The sequence below is a fragment of the Salmo salar genome, chromosome 01, assembly GCF_965601325.2.
Source record: "Salmo salar chromosome 01, fSalSal1, whole genome shotgun sequence".
Taxonomy (NCBI): Eukaryota; Metazoa; Chordata; class Actinopteri; order Salmoniformes; family Salmonidae; genus Salmo; species Salmo salar.
In genome coordinates this window covers 170,107,286-170,128,215 of record NC_138291.1, presented here as the reverse complement: position 1 = coordinate 170,128,215, position 20,930 = coordinate 170,107,286, and the positions used below count along the sequence as shown (strand labels likewise).

The 20,930-nt window shown below is 42.8% G+C and overlaps 1 protein-coding gene and 1 long non-coding RNA gene across 2 annotated transcripts; both read right to left on the bottom strand.

The window, feature by feature from the left end:
* Window positions 1-11,609: 11,609 nt before the first annotated feature.
* Window positions 11,610-13,807, bottom strand: LOC106570426 (uncharacterized). Its single transcript, XR_001320665.3, has 2 exons — window positions 12,639-13,807; window positions 11,610-11,890 (listed from the first exon to the last, which is right to left on the bottom strand). It is a non-coding gene; the product is annotated as an uncharacterized LOC106570426 (long non-coding RNA).
* Window positions 13,808-15,946: 2,139 nt separating this feature from the next.
* Window positions 15,947-20,596, bottom strand: LOC106570430 (prostaglandin E synthase 2). The gene is made up of 7 exons (XM_014142759.3): window positions 20,266-20,596; window positions 19,762-20,004; window positions 19,586-19,641; window positions 19,332-19,484; window positions 18,880-19,074; window positions 18,470-18,587; window positions 15,947-18,268 (listed from the first exon to the last, which is right to left on the bottom strand). Exons 1-7 carry the CDS (start codon window positions 20,581-20,583, stop codon window positions 18,131-18,133), a joined length of 1,221 nt encoding a protein of 406 aa, XP_013998234.1. The 5' UTR covers window positions 20,584-20,596; the 3' UTR covers window positions 15,947-18,130.
* Between the last annotated feature and the right edge of the window lie 334 nt (window positions 20,597-20,930).

Genomic DNA, 20,930 nt, shown 5'->3' with positions numbered 1-20,930 from the left:
ATGTTTAACTGTTACCCGATTAAATTAATCATGTAACAATTAACTCATTAGGATCTGGGGCACCACAAAAGCGGTTCTAGAGTTACCATCTCCCGAATTAAATCCTAAAAGGTCTTTACCTATCACATCCATAAACAGTCAACTTATTAATAATAACCTCGTATCATATCATCATTCTGAACAGTCGTAACCTCCTTGCTTATGCAAAAAATCAGAGCCTTACTTATGATTCAGTACTACACAAATTGGTTTAATTATTTATTTACTAATTAAATGGGAACACAGGATAAAAATACACACTTTGCATCGGTTATTGACTAGAGACTTAATACGCTAAAACAGGTCCCTAGCGGAATGACAACAACATGGCTGCTTGTTAAAGAAGAGATGGAGAGGTGAGAGAGAGGGACAGAGACACTTAACATTGTTACATTCAGAAACTACTCTCACTTACAGTAACCATATACTTTGTACACGAACCGCAGCCCACGCTTTTGAGTAAGAAATCATGAATGTATTTACGTGAAATGCCTGGGTTAGCCAGGATTTCTCGGTGAACAGGGCAGCCTTGGAAAGGGAGTTGGACCTTTTTTCACGGCACGCTTGTAAGGCTCCGATTGTCCGAAATGGTTCAGATGAGTCTTCTATTGTTGTCCTCTGTAGTTGTCCGTTATTAGGTGACTTGTCGTGTAGTCCTGAACAGAACTACAGAGTTAACTTACCTTCCATTCGCTCTTGAAGATGCTTCTTCTAAAATAGGCTAGCCAGCCGTATAGATGGTTTCCCAGTGGGGTGATGAGAGTAGCGTAATGTGATGGTTTGAGCAGAGTAACAGAATGGTTCAACTTAAATTGGCTTTCGAAGATACTTTACTTAGGACAGCTAATCAGCCGTACCAGCAAATGTCCGGGAGGTGAGTTTGTCTCTACCTCGTGTTTAGATTCAAAGTTCAAACCACTTTAAACGTGCGGCTTCACGTCTTTCTGGTCTGGTATGTTAATTTCTCAACCCATCATTTATACAGTTTGCCAGAAAGGGGTGGTTCCGGCAGGATGACATGCTCTCTGACCTCAGTCAGGGGTTACTCACTACTTACTGTGCCCCAAACTATCTCTTATGGCTTTTCAAATCACATCTGTCACTTAACAAAAACACCTTCATAATTGTTCATATTACATGCACAACACATTGTATTGAAATGTCATACCTGTAGTGGGTATACTTTCCAAGTTACAGTATTTTCTTTATAACATTTTTTATCACAAAATAACAAACATGACATTAGTGTTCTATAGATCGCCTATGACCATTCCCCACATTCTATGTTAGAAATATTGTTCCAGTATTCGCTTTTGAACGTGTTAGAGTTCCAGCGGGAAAAGTCTGTTGAAACAAAGGACATTCCTTTGGTGAATGATGGAGAGGGAGACGTGAATCTTCTCTCCTTGATTTACAGTTGTTAACCCCATAATTCTCCCCCCCCCCCACTCTCTAGGGTGAGAGGGAGTCTGATTGAAGTTATTCATTGCAAATCTGATCTGACCTATTTGGATTCTCGTGGACAGTCATGACACTGGACATTCAAACATATTAGTATCCATTGATCATCAATAGCTTCTACTAGGTCTTACTCACATTTTTGTTTTACATGTTTTTTGTCATCAGGAAAAGCCTCTATCAACCATAGATACAGTTTGGAAATCAACTTTGGAGGCCTTAAAATAGTATCTGGCTTGTCCAGTGTTTGATGCAGAGAGAATACAGTGTATTTGCAAAAATTCACCTAACCTTCATCACAGACTGGTCTTCCCTGACTGCCTGACCCTGCTGAGACCCCTGTGATCCTCCTAAAATGAGGCATGAAAAATAATTATCAATGGTTCAGTAATTGAAATGACCATTATTCCCAGATCCCAGACTGTAGCTTTAAACTGCTGTACTGTAGCTACTGTAGGTCTACCCATCAATTCAAAATGGAACTTTGTATCATTCACTGATATTGTTAATATAGGCCTACTGCAAAATTCACATAAAAATAAAAATTCACATAAGCTCTGTAGACTGGTCTTCCCTGGCTGTCTGACCCTGCTGCGACCCCTGTCACCATCTGACCCTGCTAAGACATTATGAGCATAGTATTGTGTACTGACTGCACTAGAGGGCTGCATTTCGCATTATTCACACACTCAGAATTTGATGCTTCAACTTCAGTAGCTTTCTTCTCCTAGTTGAGCGTGAGAGCTCAGGTGTGCCTAGTTGTAGTGCGGTGCGTAATTGGCGGCAGAGAAGTCAGGCGCAGGAGAGCAGAACTGGGTAATAACCGGAGATTTATTAAGCAAAACCATCTGCATCCAGAACAACAAGATAAATGGGCACAAAAATAACCCGTCGTGCGCTCACTGGGAACGTGCACAAGCACTACAATAAACAATCCCACACAAAGACATGGGGGGAACAGAGGGTTAAATACACAACAAGATATTGAGGGAATTGAAACCAGGTGTGAGGAAAAACAAGACAAAACACATGGAAAATGAAAAGTGGATCTTTGATGGCTAGAAGACCAGCGACGCTGACCGCTGAGGGAAGTCATGACACTAGTACAGTATGTGTGGTCTCATTGAAATAGAGTAGGATGCCTACATGGGGGGAGAATCAAGTGGCACTTAACTTGAATATGAAATTAACTTAAATACCAATTGACTGTTGTTTACTACAGTGTCTGTAAATAAATAAATGAACGGAGGGTGCTCAACCAACGTGAGTCGAAGTGCAATCAAAAAATGTAATCATTGAAAAGGAAAAGGCACAACGTGCACATAGTTTAGGCTACTGATTCTCCGTCTGAAAATCTTCCCACTCCTAAAAGGTAGGCTATAAAAATAGCTCAAGAGAAAGTGCAAGTCTCCCCAACTCTGCTCTCTTCAAACTACATCTAGTATAGTGACTGATTTAGCCCAGTAGTACAATATAAGGGCCATGTGAGAATCTCTGGTAATTGAACATATTATGTTATTATTTTTGCACATATTGCCTATAGGGTGCAAAATTGATGGAACCATGGCTGGCAAGTGAGCTGCATCACATTGCAAATAGCATTGTGGTACTGCGGTTGGGTTTGGGACCAGGTGTGGGAGTTGGACAGAAAGTCAGCGGGTGAAGGCAGGAGCAGGTTGAAGAAATCATGTAAAGTTAGAACTGTTTATTACTGTGTCAGTGTGAAAAGTAGGGAATTAGCTAGGGAAACTGACAGATCAATAACGTAACATTGCCATACTGACTAATAAAACTCACATTGCACTGAAAAAACGTCAGACTATCAATGGTTTCATCGTTTGATTCAGGTCTAGTGTGATTGAGGCAAAAAGAATAGCTAACATTAGCCAACTTCGTGAAAGCTAGCCAAGTTCATTTAGTTCTGAAACGGGACAAAACAAAGGCTACAAAACATTTCCGTACAAATAACAGCTGTTAGACAGTAATAATAGCCACCTCATATCACTATCTGACAGATAACTAGAGGCTAGAGCTGATCTGGCTGTGGTAGCTACTAGCTAGCGTAGCTTATTCATTCACCTCAGTTGAGATGGGATGAAACATTAGAGAGGGGATGAAACATTAGCTAACGTTACATGTCAGTTACAATACTAACTCAGCTCTGTGAATAAACATTAGTTTACATTTTTTCTGTTAAGTTAAACAGCAGTTACCTTGCCAGCTACATCAGTCAACTAAAGAGTAGCCAGTTTCTGCTCTGCTTGCTTTTACAACTCGGTGAAACAGTGCAACAGATACACTCTGAACTATGCTCAACTCTCCCGTGCTGGTCCAGCCAGCCTTCCAGAAGCTTTGCCTTCACACAGCCTGTCACCGCGCAGTCCTAAATCCAGCTGAATGAACATGCCAAACAGCCTACCCGACCGCTCGGAGGCTTCCGCATAGGCCTAAATCACACTGATGCCACACGGACAAAAATGCAATTTCTGAATGTGTGGGGACATGAAATGGTTTGTTGAGATTGGTGTGGAAGAACTTGACTGGCCTGCACAAAGCCCTGACCTCAGCTCCATCGAATACCTTTGGGATGAATTGGAATTGCACCAGGGAAGGGAACCTTCTGCTAATATTGAAGCATTGCATCAACAAGATGTTTCTGAGAATACTGAAACGTATCAATGAAGGAGGGGGCTCAGAGAATATTGAAAAATGTATCAACACGACTGCTCTGAGAATATTAATATTGCAACAGAGTAGCCAACGATGGCTGCAGCGAACATTTTTCACCAGGCCAGCTTGTCTCTGTCTTATATTATTGTGTTGCCTATGCAGCATCTGGGTGCTCTTTTTTTTCTTCTGATTTTTTAGGGGAGTGCTGCAGCATCCTCAGCACCCCTACTTCCTGTCGCTATGCCCAAATTCAGGAACGCCCTGAATTGTGGGCTGCAGTTGCACCCTTCTCTCAATGTAACCGAGGCAGCTTCACCTGGGAGATCATAATTTTCTTGCCACCGCACCAATGGCAATTTTAGCATGTAAATCTTGGTGGGGCAAACTCCCCAAAAATGTTTTAGATGCATGCCAGCAAAGCCACTACACATAACAACACTAAACAATACATGAATTGCACTATAACGGTGACAAACGGTGCCCACAAACTTTTAGGGCCTACATAATGTTGTCCAAACAACAGAGCTTTCTTTTCAGCATCATGGAGTGAATCCTTACCACTGCTACACCTGGCTATCAGCAGAGCCTTGTCTGGCAGCAAAACAGTTAATTCAGCCTCATTTAATGCCTTTTTAAAAAACAGAGCTGATATGGCTGACTTGCTTAAACAAATGTGGTTTCTACTGACAATTGAGATATTCAAACTATGACATAAGGGGACGATGAGCGGATAAGAGGCAATCTGTAATTTCGATTAAGAAAGGACGGACATAGTCAATATAACTATTTGTTCAGCACTTTTGAAATGTTCATCAACAGAATATGGGCCGTTCTTACAGTATTCTCGCTGTACACCAAGTCTGAACTGTAGATAAATAAGGGGGCATATAAGCAGACAATGAAAGCTCTTACAATATTTGATGATGACATTTCTCTAACACAAGCTATAGGCTACATGTGCACCATCAAGTCAGAAAAGTAGGCTAAATTATGAGGGAGAAAGGGACCAAATTATTATAGTGAGGCACATGGGCTACTAACAGCTTACTACACACCATACACTTTGTATTACTTTCTTAGCTGCAGTATATATATATATCTCCCTGGCATATTACATCATTTATGCAGCAGGATACAATACATTTTTTGACTCACCTTGTTGTGCTGTGATCACTTGAACAGGAAGGTGGCGCAGCGGTCCTTGTAGGAAAATGTTGTCATCAACTTTGTCATCAAAGTCTGTAATTCTCTGGATTTATGGTGCTTTCAAGACAACTGAGAACGATGTTGAATCATGATGTCAGTGATCATCAGGTCAGAGCTCTAGAAAGAGGCCAGAGTTCCCAACTTGGAATTCCGAGTTGGATGACCGTTATTTTCCTGTCAAGGCAATGGGTGGTTACTTTGAAGAATCTCAAATATAAAATATATTTTGAATTGTTTACACTTTTTTGGTTGCTACATGATTCCATGTGTTATTTCATATTTTTGATGTCTTCACTACACCTGGAAACCAGGTACCATTCCACTGTTTCCACTCCAAGTCCGTCTTGCCTATGTAGAGTATACTAATGGATTTAGAAAATCAGCCTCAACCACCTGAAGATGGATATTCATTACATTTTTCTTGAATGTGGGGTAATTTATAGAAATTTAAAATGTCACATGAACATATTCAAACCCCAAGTATTTGGGAAAGATGGATCAGGGGCTGGCAGCCAAGGATTTTCTATGGTCCTAATTTAAAGGAATATTTCACCCAAATTAATTATATATTTACATGTTGGTTTCTTATGGACAATGAGACTGCAATCCATGCTATGGTTAGCCACTGCCACCAACCGTTGATATTAGCATTTTCTAACCAAAAACCCCCAGACCCACGTTTAGGGGTGGAGCCAATGACATTCACAATAGGAAATCTCACTCCAAGAGATCTTCAAAAGTTGGCAGCCCTGCAAGTAGAATAGCAGCCTACACAATAAATAACTAATATGGATAAACATCTAGATGGCACCTTGATAGATACAGTCGACTACTCATTGAGGAGGGCAAGAACGGCAACAGGACACAGTGCCCTTTGCTCTTGCTTGACAAGCACAACTGTCCAGCAATAGCTGGGAAGTAGCTACCTAGTAGCCAATCAGGGTGAAGGCTGCACACGCATACAGCGCGTGAAGTACATTCATCAATACTTTTAATCAAAAATAAACAATGGTCAGTTTTATAACTGAAAATGTACAAATATTTGTGCAAAACTAACAGTGAAATACGACTCAGGCCCAACTCAGGAGAAAATCTGTTTCCATGTAGCAGGTGATATTTCTTGGTGTCGCCCACCATGCAAGAAGCTGAAATTATCCCTGTATGATGCACTTTTCATCATATGATGCAAAATGCAGAATCATATGATGATTTCCATATTTTGAAAGTTACACATCTTGAAGACTTGATTGCTGACAACAAAACATTTTGGGATTGTTTTTTTTATTTTACCTTTGACTAGGCAAGTCAGTTAAGAACAAATTCTTATTTTCAATGATGGCCTAAGAACAGTGGGTTAAACTGCCTTGTTCAAGGGCAGAACGACAGATTTTTACCTTGTCAGCTCGGGGATTCGATCTTGCAACCTTTCGGTGACAAGTCCAACGCTCTGTCAACAATGGACTAACGAAACAAATACCAAAATATAGTTTTTGGGTGGATTTTTCCCTTTAGTAGTACTTCAGTATTTTTACACCACTGATTACTGCAGGGTCATTGATTTAAGCTGCTCCCCCTCAAATCCCAATTTATTAAAATGTTCTATCCAGGTCCAGGGTAATGATAACTAGACAATCGTGAGCACATTTCACCCAAGGAGACTGCACTGTTGGCCTACATAGAAAACGAGAGTCAACACACAAGACAGAATATTAACCTCAACATAAACAATTTTCATTATGGTGCTATGAGTATGACTTCATGAGGTTGGGAGAAGAGAAATACCAACTGTTGATTCCTTTCCACTCTCCCATGACATACGAAAGAATCCCTGCCAACTTTTCACAGAATCGCCCACGCACCATAACTTACAGGAAACCACATGAACTTCGATTACATTCCACAGAGGGAGGGAAAGGTTTTTTTCCACCTGGGTTTGTGGGAGATTGTTTTTGAGTAGTGTATGTTTCACCTCTGCGTCACGGTTTGTTGTTTTTGTTAGTTCACTTTATTGTTTATGTATCGCATAGTTTCACGCTGAAAATAAATTGTGGAACGACACACACGCTGCACTTTGGTCCGCTTCTCATTCCTATGACAGCCGTGACATGGACACACCCTATAAAGGCACAAGGCGAGACCCAGTGCTACCCGAGCTCTTCTCCAGGTATGTCGACAGTGGCAGACGAACATCTGGGCCGAGGGTACATTGACTTCCGGTTCTTGTTCTGGGAAGAGTGGAGGTTGATACTCCGTGGAGCACTCAAAAGGGGAGAGTCCCATGGCTGAACAGGGAAGGGTGTTCCAGGCATACTCCACCCAGACCAGTTGTCAGCTCCAGATAGTGGGGTTGGTTGAGACCTGACATCGTAGGGTGGTCTCCAGGTCCTGGTTAGCTCGCTCCGACTGGCCGTTCGACTGGTGATGGAACCCGGAGGATAGGCTGGCCGACGCCCCAATAAGGGTGCAGAACACCTTCAGAACCCCAGTCGGAAACCATAGCCACCGGGAGTCCATGGATCCTGAAGACGTGCTGCACCATGAGCTGGGCCGTCTCCTTGGCAGAAGGTAGTTTGGGGAGAGGAATGAAATGAGCGGCCTTTAAGAATCGATCCACCACTGTCAGAATGATGGTGTTGCCATCAGACGGGGGAAGCCCAGTGACAAAATCCAGAGAGATATGAAAACAGGGACGATGAGAGACTGGTAGTGACTGAAGGCCAGAAGGAGCTTGCTGTGGATTCTTGTTCTGGGCACACACCGTGCACGTGGAAATGAAGGCAGCGACGTCAGGAAACGTTGTCAGAGGAATGCTAGGGTACGGCAGGAACCGGGATGACAGGTCAGCCTGGAGGAATGAGCCCATTCCAGGACCGGACTGAGTTAGGGACAAACAGCCGGTTAGCCGGGCATCCTTCAGGTCTAGGCTGGGAACGTTGTGCCTTGCGAACAAGGGTCTCAATACCCCAACCCACTGAGGCTGCAAGGCACGAGGTAGGGAGAATGGTTTCGGAGACTGAGTGTTTGTCAGAGGAACTGTATAGGTGTCAGACTTCACATTCTTGGACCCTTGGCAGCAGGAAATTGGTGAAGATAAATATTGTAAACAGGAGAGCCCACCGGGCCTGCCTGGAATTAAGGCGCTTTGCTGAACGGTGATATTCCACATTTTTATGGTTGGTCCAGACCAGGAATGGCTGTTCTGCACCTTCCAGCCAGTGCCTCCACTTTTCCAAAGCCATCTTGACCGCCAGGAGTTCTCAGTTGCCTACATCGTAGTTCCTCTCTGCAGGATTGAAATGATGGGACAGGAAGGTACATGTCACGTCCTGACCAGTGAAAAGGGTCATTTGCCATAGTAGAATGGTCAGGGCGTGGCAGGGCGGTTGTTTTGTGTGTTTTGGGGTTTTTTGTTTCTAGGGGAATTAGTTCTAGTTTTCTATGTTTCGTTTTCCATGTTTGGCCGAGTATGGTTTCCAATCAGAGGCAGGTGTCTTTCATTGTCTCTGATTGGAAGCCATACATAGGCAGCCCGTTTTCCTTTGGGTTTTGTGGGTGGTTGTTTTCCGTTCTAGTCTAGTGTACCTGAAGGGACTGTGTTGGTCATTTGTTTTTTTGTCAAGGGTGTTCATTAAAGAGTTTGAAAATGAGCACTATCCACACTGCATCTTGGTCTCCATTTTTACGACCCCTGTGACAGCACAGGGATGAAGCTTTTGGTCCTGGGCAGATCGCTGGGACAGTATGGCCCCCACTCCAACATCAGAAGCATCAACCTCTACCACAAATTGACAGGACGGATCCGGATGGTTGAGGATGGGTGCTGTGGTGAACCGATGCTTCAGGTCCACAAAGGCTCTGTCAACAGCTGGAGACCATGTGAACTGTACTTTGGGAGAGGTGCGTGCAGAGAGGGGGGCCGCGAGGGTGCAGTAACCCGATTGAAACGGCGGTAGACGTTAGCAAAACCCAGGAAGCATTGCAACTGCACCCTGGACGTAGGTTGAGGCCAATCCACCACTGCTTTCACCTTTCCAGGATCTATCTGGACATATCCCTCAGCCATGACATATCCCAGAAAGGAGATTGTAGAGCGGTGGAACTCACACTTCTCGGCTTTCACGAACAATTGGTTCTCCAGGAGGCGCTGAAGGACCGGTCTGACATGAAGAACATGTTCTTGGGCAGACCGGGGACAAAAACAGGATGTTGTCAAGGTAGACGAACACAAAACGGTTTAGCATGTCCCGGAGCACATTGTTTACCAGAGCCTGGAAGACAGCGGGGGCGTTGGCGAGTCCAAACGGCCTGACCTGGTACTCATAATGTCCGCTGGCTGTGTTGAATGCTGTCTTCCACTCATCTCCTTCGCGTATCCGAACCACGTGGTCGGCATTCCGAAGGTCCAGCTTGGAAAAAATGGTGGCCCCCTGGAGAGGTTCAAAAGGAGAGGAATGGTAGGGGGTAACGATTCTTAACCGTAATGTCATTTAGACCCCGGTAGTCAGGGTCTTGTCCTTCTCCACAAAGAAAAACGCTGCACCGGCAGGAGATGCAGACAGACGGACAGCCCCAATTGCCAGAGACTCCTCTGTGTACTCCTCCATGGCCTTGGTCTCCGGCCCGGATAGAGAATATAGCCTACCACGAGGTGGTGTGGTGCCTGGGAGGAGATCAATGGGACAATCATAAGGACGGTGCGGGGGAAGAGAAGTAGCCCGTGCCTTTCTGAAGACCTCCAGGAGGTCGTGGTACTCTGTGGGGATGGCAGAGAAATCATAGACTTGACTTAAGCCCTGAGGAGGCCATCTCGGGGAAGGCTGCGCTGCTTTGAGGCAATGGGAATGGCAGAACGGACTCCTCAATGGACTTGTGGTCCAGTCAATAACGGGGTTGTGTTTTTTGAGCCAAGAAAATCCCAAAACAGGAACATGGGGAGACTCAATGAGGAGAAGCTGTATAGCCTCACTGTGATTTCCTGAAACCCGCAGATTAACAGGAACAGTGCTGTGGGTAACTCTACCAATGGAGCAGCTGTCCAGTGCTCTAGCGTCCATGGGAACAGAGAGGAGTTGAGTGGGGATACCTAATTCAGAAACCTGGGTTGCGTCCATAAAACTCTTATCTGCCCCAGAGTCAATGAGCACCGGAGAGATTTAGACTTGTCTCCCAACAGCAGTATCACAAAAAAAGGAGTGCGGTTAATGGGATTTAGAGGATTCCCAGTCTGGCTCACCAGAGTACGTGTACCTACTACAGAAATAGGTCTCAACTGGGCAGGTGGCTATATAATGTCTCGCAGCCCCACAGTACAGACAACTGTTGAAACTTAGCCTATGTGAACCTAAGTTGCATAGGTTCTGGAGTATCTGACTCACCCGTCGCCGATGATTCTCGAGGGAGCTCGGGTGGCTTCGGATCCTCTCGGAAAAACAGCCTTCGGGGACTTCCAGATTACTTCCAAGGTGAGCGAGCCACTGTGGATGAACGAGTGTAACCTAGGCCAGACCTCTCACTCCTGGGTTCCCTTTGACGTCCATCAATTCTCAAGGTGAGGGCGATGAGGGAATCGAGGTCCACCGATAATTCCCGAGCAGCTAGCTCATCTTTTACCACCTCAGATAATCCGTGAAGACTATAAGGGCACAAGGCGAGACCCAGATGCAGACACGGAAGGCAGATGGTTTGAGTCTTGTTATTTATTAAACAATCCAAAAAGGGTAGGCAAGAGAATGGTCGTGGGTAGGCAAAAGGTCAAAACCAGCAGAGTCCAGGAGGTACAGAGTGGCAGGCAGGCTCGAGGTCAGGGCAGGCAGAATGGTCAGACAGGCGGGTACGGAGTCCAGAAAACAGGCAAGGGTCAAAAACCGGGAGGACTAGCAAAAGAGAATAGAAGCAGGAGTACGGGAAAAACGCTGGTTGACTTGAAAAGCATACAAGATGAACTGGCACAGAGAGACAGGAAACACAGGGATATATACATCAGGGATAATAAGCGACACCTGGAGGGGGTGGAGACAATCACAAGACAGGTGAAACAGATCAGGGTGTGACACACCCAGTCAACTTTGAAACAGATAATATATTGTTTGCAAACGTTAAACACAGTTTGATAAGTTATTCATTCAATCAAAAACAGTAAAAGGTAAAAACTTTTGGTAAAAACAGCTTTTAGAACATTAGAATAATAAAGAATGGATATAAATGCGTTGTACTAACAAGGAATGTCTGAATTTCCATAGAGAATGTTTTATTTTGTTATTATGTTTCACTTTTATTATGTTACATGGTGCATAGTGGCTGAATAACAGATCAAGCTTGATTATTTCACAGAGGACCAGCTTCATTTGAATTCCACTGCACTGTCACTGGAGAATTCAGAAGAACAATCTCAAGATCTTGGGCTTGAAGACCTGCTTCTTGCTGCCGTCCATGTTCTCGACCAGCCCTCCAGGTCCTCCAGTGCTCCATCCATCTTGTCCTTGGGGACTTCCACACCCATGATCTTTGGTATCAACAGCTGAAACACAAAGACAGCCTTTTGTCATGTACAAACCAAATGTGTTGGATTCAGAAACATGATATTATGCCATGAAAAACAAGAAGGCATGAGATCAGACAACCTCCTCTCTCAAAATCTAACATAAGATACTTGGACACTGAGATACAAAACAGCTCTGTATCAAATGCTTATAACATTGCTTGTTGCAATGCAGAAGAAGAGTGGGATGTCAATTTTCTAACCTGTGAAACTCGAAGAGCCACATTCAATCACACCTGCTTTGGCAATGTGTAGGCTGCAGTCTAACTACTGCCTGCGCACACACATCTAACATCGAAAACTGGAAGCATTTACTTGTTTAAAATAATACCATTATATATTTTTTTTAACTAGGCAAGTCAGTTAAGAACAAATTCTTATTTACAATGACGGCCTACTCCAGCCAAATCCAGACGACACTGGGCCAATTGTGTGCCACCCTATGGGACTCCCAATCACGGTTGGATGAGATGCAGGCTGGATTTGAACTAAGGACTGCAGTGACACCTCTTGCACTGAGATGCAGTGCCTTAGACCTCTGTGCCACTCAGGAGCAAGTTATTACCTGAATCAACTTGGTGCATGACTATTTGACCACAGGAAAAAGGTATGCTTAAGCTACTAAGTCAATATTGTTATCCAGGTTTACTGAATGAAGTCCAAAGTTCTTCATCAAAGTACAATGTGAAAACAACTCTGCATTCGATCTTGTAGTAGCGTCACCTACCCTGAGCCAATACATCTTGGAGCCATGCATACGTATTCCCATGTGCTGCCAGGACAGTTATTCATTGACACGGGTGTGCTTCTGCAGGTCGGCTGGATACCAGTGGTCTGCGGTCTTGTGCTTCTCTGCCAGGTATTTCATGATGGCAATGTTGCAAAGATGATTGACCAGTTTGTCATTGAAACTCTTGGCCTGGCCACTGTATTGCAATTGTTACTAAAATCAGAATGGTGATTTGTTTAGTTACTCTAGGCATCACAAAGGATTTGTTAAGTAGTCTTATTACATTGCCTCATCAAATAAGGTAGAGATGATTGATCTCTCAACTGAACTCAATGTTTTCAATCCCACATTTCAGACAAACAGAAGTCTCAATCTCAGATTGCAGGAGCTTTCCTCATCATGTTGATCTTTCCGAAATCTTCTCCATACTGCTCTCCTGCAATGTAGTGAATCACAATACCGAAATTGTCCAGTGTTGCGCCCAATGGTTAGGCCTACATGTCAGAAAACATAACTGGGGTGCAAGTCAAGGGAGAGCCTACTACTACTGTACAGACTACCTGCGTGCAGGGCAGAATAGTAGCCTACCCTACCTGACTTAAACTTCCACCTGAAGTTGTCAGCTGGAAGTTCAAGGAATGAGACCTACTTCTGTAAATAACTTTTGTATTCATTAAGCTTTAGATAACCTTCCATTATGTGCACCCATTGGATTAGGCTCACCAGTTTGGTAGGCTAAAACAATACTTATAGCATCCAAGTGAATTAGGATGCAGTTTTAATGCATTGTAAGACTTACCCTTTATAATGTCTTTATAATATATTTTATGCAAAGAACAAAATGTGTCCAGACTCCAAATAAACATTTAAAAAGTGGAAAGAATTGTGTATCTACGACAAAAGAACAGCCCCTAAAAGAAAGGTTTAGTCCCTCAACGATCGCATGTTTTGTGTGCAAAATCAACAATTCCCAGTATATTATGCAGGGGCTTGCAAATCTTACCAATCGCACTATTTCCGCATAAAACAGTCAAACCATCGAAATTTTATCGCATAAAACTGACATATCACCGCAGTACAGAAAGAGGACTGTCAATTTCAACCAATCACCTCACATTAAACGCATAATATGGTTCAATCAAGCCACACAACCAATTTTCTCGGTCAACTTTATAAACAATACCTACCTTCCATAAGTGAAACATTTTTGAAATCAAAAGGAATGTTGTTCTCCTTGAAAAGGTCTAAATACATTTCTAAAGCCATCTTTAATACAAAGCAATTAAGAAAATCGTCTTCATGGTCGCTTTCCCAACTGATTCCTTGAATTTATTGGACTGCTCTACCCATAAACCACATACCTTCCGTCCGAGAAGAATTCCCGACCCTTCTTCCGAGAACACGCATGCAAACCAATGATTCATATACCAGTCAAAGGTTTGGAGACAACTACTCATGCCAGGGTTTTTCTTTTTTTTGTACATTTTAGTCATTTAGCAGACGCTCTTATCCAGAGCGATTTATAGTAGTGAATGCATACATTTCATTCATTTTTTCGTACTGGTCCCCCGTGGGAATCGAACTCACAACCCTGGCGTTGCAAACACCATGCTCTACCAACTGAGCCACACAGGACCACACTGTAAAATAACATTTACATTGTAAAATAATAGTGAAGACATCAAAACTATGAAATAACATATATGGAATCATGTAGTAACCAAAACCGTGTTAAACAAATCAAAATATATTTTATATTTGAGATTCTTAAAAGTAGCCACCCTTTGGCTTGATGACAGCTTTGCACACTCTTGGCATTCTCTCAACCAGCTTCATGAGGTAGTCACCTGGAATGCATTTCAATTAACAGGTGTGCCTTGTTAAAAGTTCATTTGTGGAATTTATTTTCTTCTTAATGCATTTGAGCCAATCAGTTGTGTTGTGACAAGGTAGGGGTGGTATACAGAAGATAGCCCTATTTGGTAAAAGACCAAATCCATATTATGGAAAGAACAGCTTAAATAAGAAAAGAAAAACGACAGTCCATCATTACTTTAAGACATGAAGGTCAGTCAATGCGTAAAATTTAAAAACCATCAAGCGCTATGATGAAACTGGCTCTCATGAGGACCGCCACAGGAAAGGAAGACCCAGCGTTACCTCTGCTACAGAGGATAATTTCATTTGAGTTACCAGCCTCAGAAATTGCAGCCCAAATAAATGCTTCACAGAGTTCAAGTAACAGACACATCTCAACATCAACTGTTCAGAGGAGACTGCGTGAATCAGGCCTTCATGGTCAAATTGCTGCAAAGAAACCACTACTAAAGGACACCAATAATAAGAAGAGACTTGCTTCCGCCAAGAAACACAAGCAATGCACATTAGACCGGTGGAAATCTGTCCTTTGTTCTGATAAGTTCCAATTTGAGATTTTTGGTTCCCACCGCTTTGTCTTTGTGCGACACAGAGTAGGTGAACAGATGATCTCCACATGTGTGGTTCCCACAGTGAAGCATGGAGGAGGAAGTGTGATGGTGTGGGGGTGCTTTGCTGGTGACACTGTCAGTGATTTATTTAGAATTCAAGGCACACTTAACCAGCATGGCTACCACAGCATTCTGCAGCGATATGCCATCCCATCTGGTTTGCGCTTATTGGGACTATCATTTGTTTTTCATGACCCAACACATTTCCAGGCTGTGTAAGGGCTATTCGACCAAGAAGGAGCGTGATGGAGTGCTGCATCAAATGACCTGGCCTCCACAATCACCCGACCTCAACCCAATTGAGCCACTGGTTTGGAATGAGATAGACCGCAGAGTGAAGGAAAAGCAGCCAACAAGTGCTCAGCATATGTGGGAACTCCTTCAAGACTGTTGGAAAAGCATTCCGGGTGAATGCTAAGAGTGTGCAAAGCTGTTATCAAGGCTAAGGTTGGCTACTTTGAAAAATGCTAAATCTAAAATATCTTTTGATTTGTTTAACACTTTTTTGGTCACTACATGATTCCGTGTGTTATTTCATAGTTTTGATGTCTGCTTTTTATCATGGAGATCAAATTCATAAATTGCCTGGCTGGGCTGATGATCCAGTGGATTGCGCAGTCAGATGGAACAGAGTAAATAGGCATTTTAACGTCATAGATTTAGCCGGTGATAACTTGTGGAATAGACACTGGGTGGAATGCATTTTTAACCAATCAGCATTAAGGATTAGACCCACCCGCTGTATAAAACCTGTGTGGTGGCTAATTTCTGCATTACCAAATGAGGAGAGTTACAAACTTCACATACCAGTCAGAGTATACTTAAACTACATCTTTAATAATAAGAGCTTTGCAAAAGCACTTGACCTTTCAATGATGGCTATCTCTAATGAACCATTGAAAGTGACAACACAAAAGTACAAAGATCTTGTATAGCCAAGATACACCCCTCTCAACGTACATGACGAACCACAGATCTTAGGAACAGTTCACAAAGGGACTTTATAATTGAGAAAGGAGTATCCCTTAGCCAGATAACATTCGCTATAAATTATTGTCAACTCTAGATACTCCCATCTCAAGTAAACCCCTTCTTGACCCCACTCCTGGACAAGTTCACTGAGGGGAGTGAGCCTCTAGGTCATACACTATCCCAGGATAAGTGCAAGATCTGAGAGAGGACATACAATGGTTCCAGACCCTGCCATACACCCCCCCAATAGAAAAGGAGGGAGTGACTTGCGCACAGACATTGTGGAGACAAGTAATTGGTTCCCCATTAATCACGCCATCCCTTCACATGGTTTAAGAATAGGTAAAGACACATTCACATATGAAGATGATGTTCCATTCTGTCCTCTTCCCTTTCTGATATTCTGCATAGCACCAGGGATATGTGAAAGACAAGCCTGACCTCTCCCCTCTCTGGGCCCCAAGTGACTGAGCCCCAGCTGAGGGAAGAAGTGCAACTGCCAACACCAGAGTCCAAATGGATACATTCTAATGACAAGTATCTCACATAAGCATATTATGCAAATAAAACATCTTAATTATCTATGTTACCCAACTAATTCTAATTCATCCGCCACACCTTTTAGTTCATATGCCTTGCAACCGTGATACACAGGCCTAAAGGCAGAGACAATAAGAAGAAGACACAGAATAAATTCAACCACATCTTTGTTTCATCACAAAACCAGAGAACAACCTCTGCCATAATCTCCACCCGGCACAGCCAGAAGAGGACTGGCCACCCCTCATAGCCTGGTTCCTCTCCAGGTTTCTTCCTAGGTTTTGGCCTTTCTAGGAAGTTTTTCCTAGCCACCGTGCTTCTACACCTACATTGCTTGCTGTTTGGGGTTTTAGGATGGGTTTCTGTACAGCACTTGGAGATATCAGCTGATGTAAGAAGGGCTATATAAATAAATGTGATATTGCATGTAACAAACAGTTACATGACCTACAGCATGGTCAAGCAAGTTAATGTTTCCGACATTTTCGGACGACAAATCAAAATATTGATTTAGAACCACAGTTACCGCAAGTCGCAAAGAAAACAGGACCTACCTCCACTATTCCAGTACTACTGCAATTTCAACATCAAATCACCTCTGCTTAGTCTAATACATTGACAACTAAAAGATACCAAAAACAATTAAGTCCAATCAACATAAGCTAAATATGATGTGGCTGTCCATGGTTCTGATTTCTGTGTGCATGTCCGCTGGAAAATAGAAACCCTATCATTTACATTTTAGTCATTTAGCAGACGCTCTTATCCAGAGCGACTTACAGTAGTGAATGCATACATTGCATACATTTTTTTTATTTTTCGTACTGGCCCCCGTGGGAATCGAACCCACAACCCTGGCGTTGCAAACACCATGCTCTACCAACTGAGCCACTATATCTGTTGGACCTATGATTACACCCTATATCAATCAGCTAGATGCAGGGAAGAATGTGCAAGGCACTATTGAATGTGTCACTGTCTGTCCATGTGACACCTCAAAATTCTCTCTCGAACTTTATGCACCTACCTTGCAAACTTTTATTCATAGGCTTAGGTTGTAGCAACCTCATGATGGGTATAGGGAAGATTTGAGTATGCATACGGATAAAATAATTAAACAAATGCTTAGTGGTTTACTTAGCAGATTCACAAAGAGTGAATAACAGTCTATTACGGCAATACATTAACTGTTAAATAGTCATATATACACACACATTTATTTTAATACATACATAAATTACTATTGAGCTACCTTTTCTCTGGGAAACTAAGACTGTATCCATGAAGATATTTGAAAGAGGCGTTGATTGTACAGAGAACATGAAACACATGGTAGACTGTCCATTCGTTCACATATAAAACTGTCACCTGTTACATGTTATGAGTGTGCTGACTGGTAGAGAACCTTTGCATCCATATTTTGTGTGTGCAGTGGAAGCCTGAATCAGCAACCTAGAACTCAATTATGCCATGATAGTTCTGCATTGGTTATCTACATAGGTTCCGACCACCGTGCTCCCTCACTTGTTTCTCTGTGGCCAGATACCACTTCTTCACCTTGGTGTTCTCCATCACGTCGTAAAAGGCCTCCAGGTCCTGCATGGATCGGAGGACTCCATACACTGCCTTCAGAAAGAAAGAGATTATCAGCAGTGTAAATAATGAAGTCAAGAGTTGGGTGTCTTGAAAAACGCTTAAAATAAAATGTATTATTATTAAATTGAGGTCCCTTGTCAACGTGTACTCAATTTAACATGTCAATGTAAATTGTACCGAACTCAAATGGAATTTCCTTTCAAACTGTCACAACAACCCAACAAATCTTACCAGATCAGCGAGGTTGGGTTTGTCACCACCCATGAATTTCCTCTTCCTCCCAATAGCCGTTATCCACTCATTCACAGCCATGTACAAATCTTCCCTTACATCGTCCTGTAACTTGTACCTATGTGGGGGCAGGAACAGAGGGGAAGACCAGGCACAAACTCACATTGACCAGAATACATTTACATTTAAGTCATTTAGCAGACGTTTTTATCCAATGCGATTTACAAATTGGTGCATTCACCTTATGATATCCAGTGGAACAACCACTTTACAATAGTACATCTATATCTTTTTTTGGGGGGGGGGGGGTTAGAAGGATTACTTAATCCTATCCCAGGTATTCCTTAAAGAGGTGGGGTTTCATTTAAAATCTAGTAATTTGCAATGATTGACAGCGATCTGAAACTCACCAGATTTTCAGGACCTTGGAGGCCCAGAACATATAGAAGGCCCCTCCATACTTGGCAAAAGGAACAGAACCAAAGTTGCCCTCACGCACTATGTGGTCATAGGTGGCTAAGGCCTCAGCGGGAGTCCTGTACACATTAGGCTTTATCCGATTCACTAGCCAGTCATCGGCCCACTGACGCCACCGTACCTCCTCCCTGGAAAATAGAACAGACAGATTTGCCCAGTCCAAAAACTACCTCCAGCTAGCCCATACCACCTATAAAGTTATGTAGATCTGAAAGAACTGGAATGAATTTGGAGGGTAGCTCCACCTTACCCTGTGAAAAGAGTCATTTTTCAGCCGTATTGCTTATACCTATTACTTTACAGATGTCATCTAGTGCATGTAGAAAATATTGAACAAATCACAACAATGAAATTCTTAGATCAATACAACATAGAGCTAACTTACTTTCTGGCATTTTTAGATGTGTACACCTCAGTGATCTTAATCTCATTCAACATCACCCAGTATTTGTTAGTGTACTCCAGAACTTCATTCCCCCAGGCATTGGTAGACGGGAGTCTCGGGAAGTACTGAACAACCTCTGACATTGTTCTTTCTCTGCAATGTCAAAGAGAACAGAGGTATAGAAATAAGTGATATTGTAGGGTTGAAATGCAATAGGTCATTCTGCTTTTTATGAAATTACATTATTTACTTACTTGTCAATCATGCACGTCTTCATTGCACTGATAATGACAGATGAGTTGTTCAGTTGCTGTTTGACAAGCAATTAGAGAGGTGGTTTTATTAAACAATTAAAAAAATAATAATAATAATTAAATAGAGCACTTGCTTTAAACACTTTTTCTTCAAGTTTGAGATCTACTCTGCTTACCACAATTTCTTTCCCCTCCACCATAAGAATGGGCACCTTTTGGTACTCCGACCATTTGATCTCCGTGTGCATGACAGGGTTGACTTCCACAACCTTATATGGAAAACCATAGTAGTCGAGGAAAGCCCGCACTTTGCTGCAGTATGGACAGGTCTTGTATTGGTATAAGGTAAAGGTTAAGTCGGTGGCAAACGTCAAGTCAGAGCCCTGGTTTGTGGGGATGCCATATTGGAGATTGGGGAGCTGTGGGTAAATATACGATTGCAGTGTTTGTCCCCATATCATTATTTCTGATCCGTTGCAGCAAAACATGAGACATACTTTCAAAAGTACAGTGCAACTACATCAAGTTTTGTGGACATCCATGGAAAAGCTGAAGACCGTTAGAGAGCGACAGATACATCGTCATAAAGAATGCATGAGCCACAATGAATGAGGTTAAACAATGAATGACGTGACATTGAAGAGATACAAGTATGAAGCATAAATGGTTGAAATCCTTACATTGGACAATTCATCCTCTGCAAAATGCTGTTGAAATGAGAATTTTATGGTTTGATACAAGCCGACTCCCCCTCCGAACAAAAAAGCGAACCCAAAGACGCGCCTGTTGGTTGCGCGCAAGGGGAGAGTGGAGATGAGTTTGGATCCAAACGTGGTGCCATATGCCCTGGCACTGCACCTCGACGGGAAATGAGATAGTGCAACTGCTAGGCTGATTTTGGCTATTGGAACCCGCAAAACATACCAGCCGGTCCGACAAAAACTGTTGCAACGCGAGGCTGACATTTTTGCTTTATACAACCTGCTCCCACAATGCATCTGGTCTGGCCAAAAACAGCTAAAACTTCCGTGTTCGTACACACGTGGTTATGATGTTATATCACCGGCCACGTTCCATACCGCCTGCAATGTAGTCGTGCTGCGCAACTTTTTATGTGTTTCCAGTCATGTTAAACTCTACTTGTGTTTGAAGAAATCTGATACACATCTGATTGGTCCCAGACCTCCACAAATGTGGGTCTAGTGTTTGACAGGGACGGCTAAATAAGATTTTACATTCTACGCAAGGGGACTAGCTTACAATATAGGCAGTTTGGAACGCAGCCACTTTTATTGCGCTACAAATGTCAGAAGAACATTGTTTCAAATAATGCAAAAACTTAAAT

Bases quoted from the DNA above. Each gene is read 5' to 3' on its own strand.
- LOC106570430 (XM_014142759.3), bottom strand. From the start codon at position 20,583: ATGCATTGTGGGAGCAGGTTGTATAAAGCAAAAATGTCAGCCTCGCGT. The intron at 19,642-19,761 runs GTAAGCAGAGTA...CTTGTCAAACAG, and splicing joins TGGAGGGGAAAGAAATTGTG to CAACTGAACAACTCATCTGT. The intron at 19,075-19,331 runs GTAAGTTAGCTC...TCTATTTTCCAG, and splicing joins ACATCTAAAAATGCCAGAAA to GGAGGAGGTACGGTGGCGTC.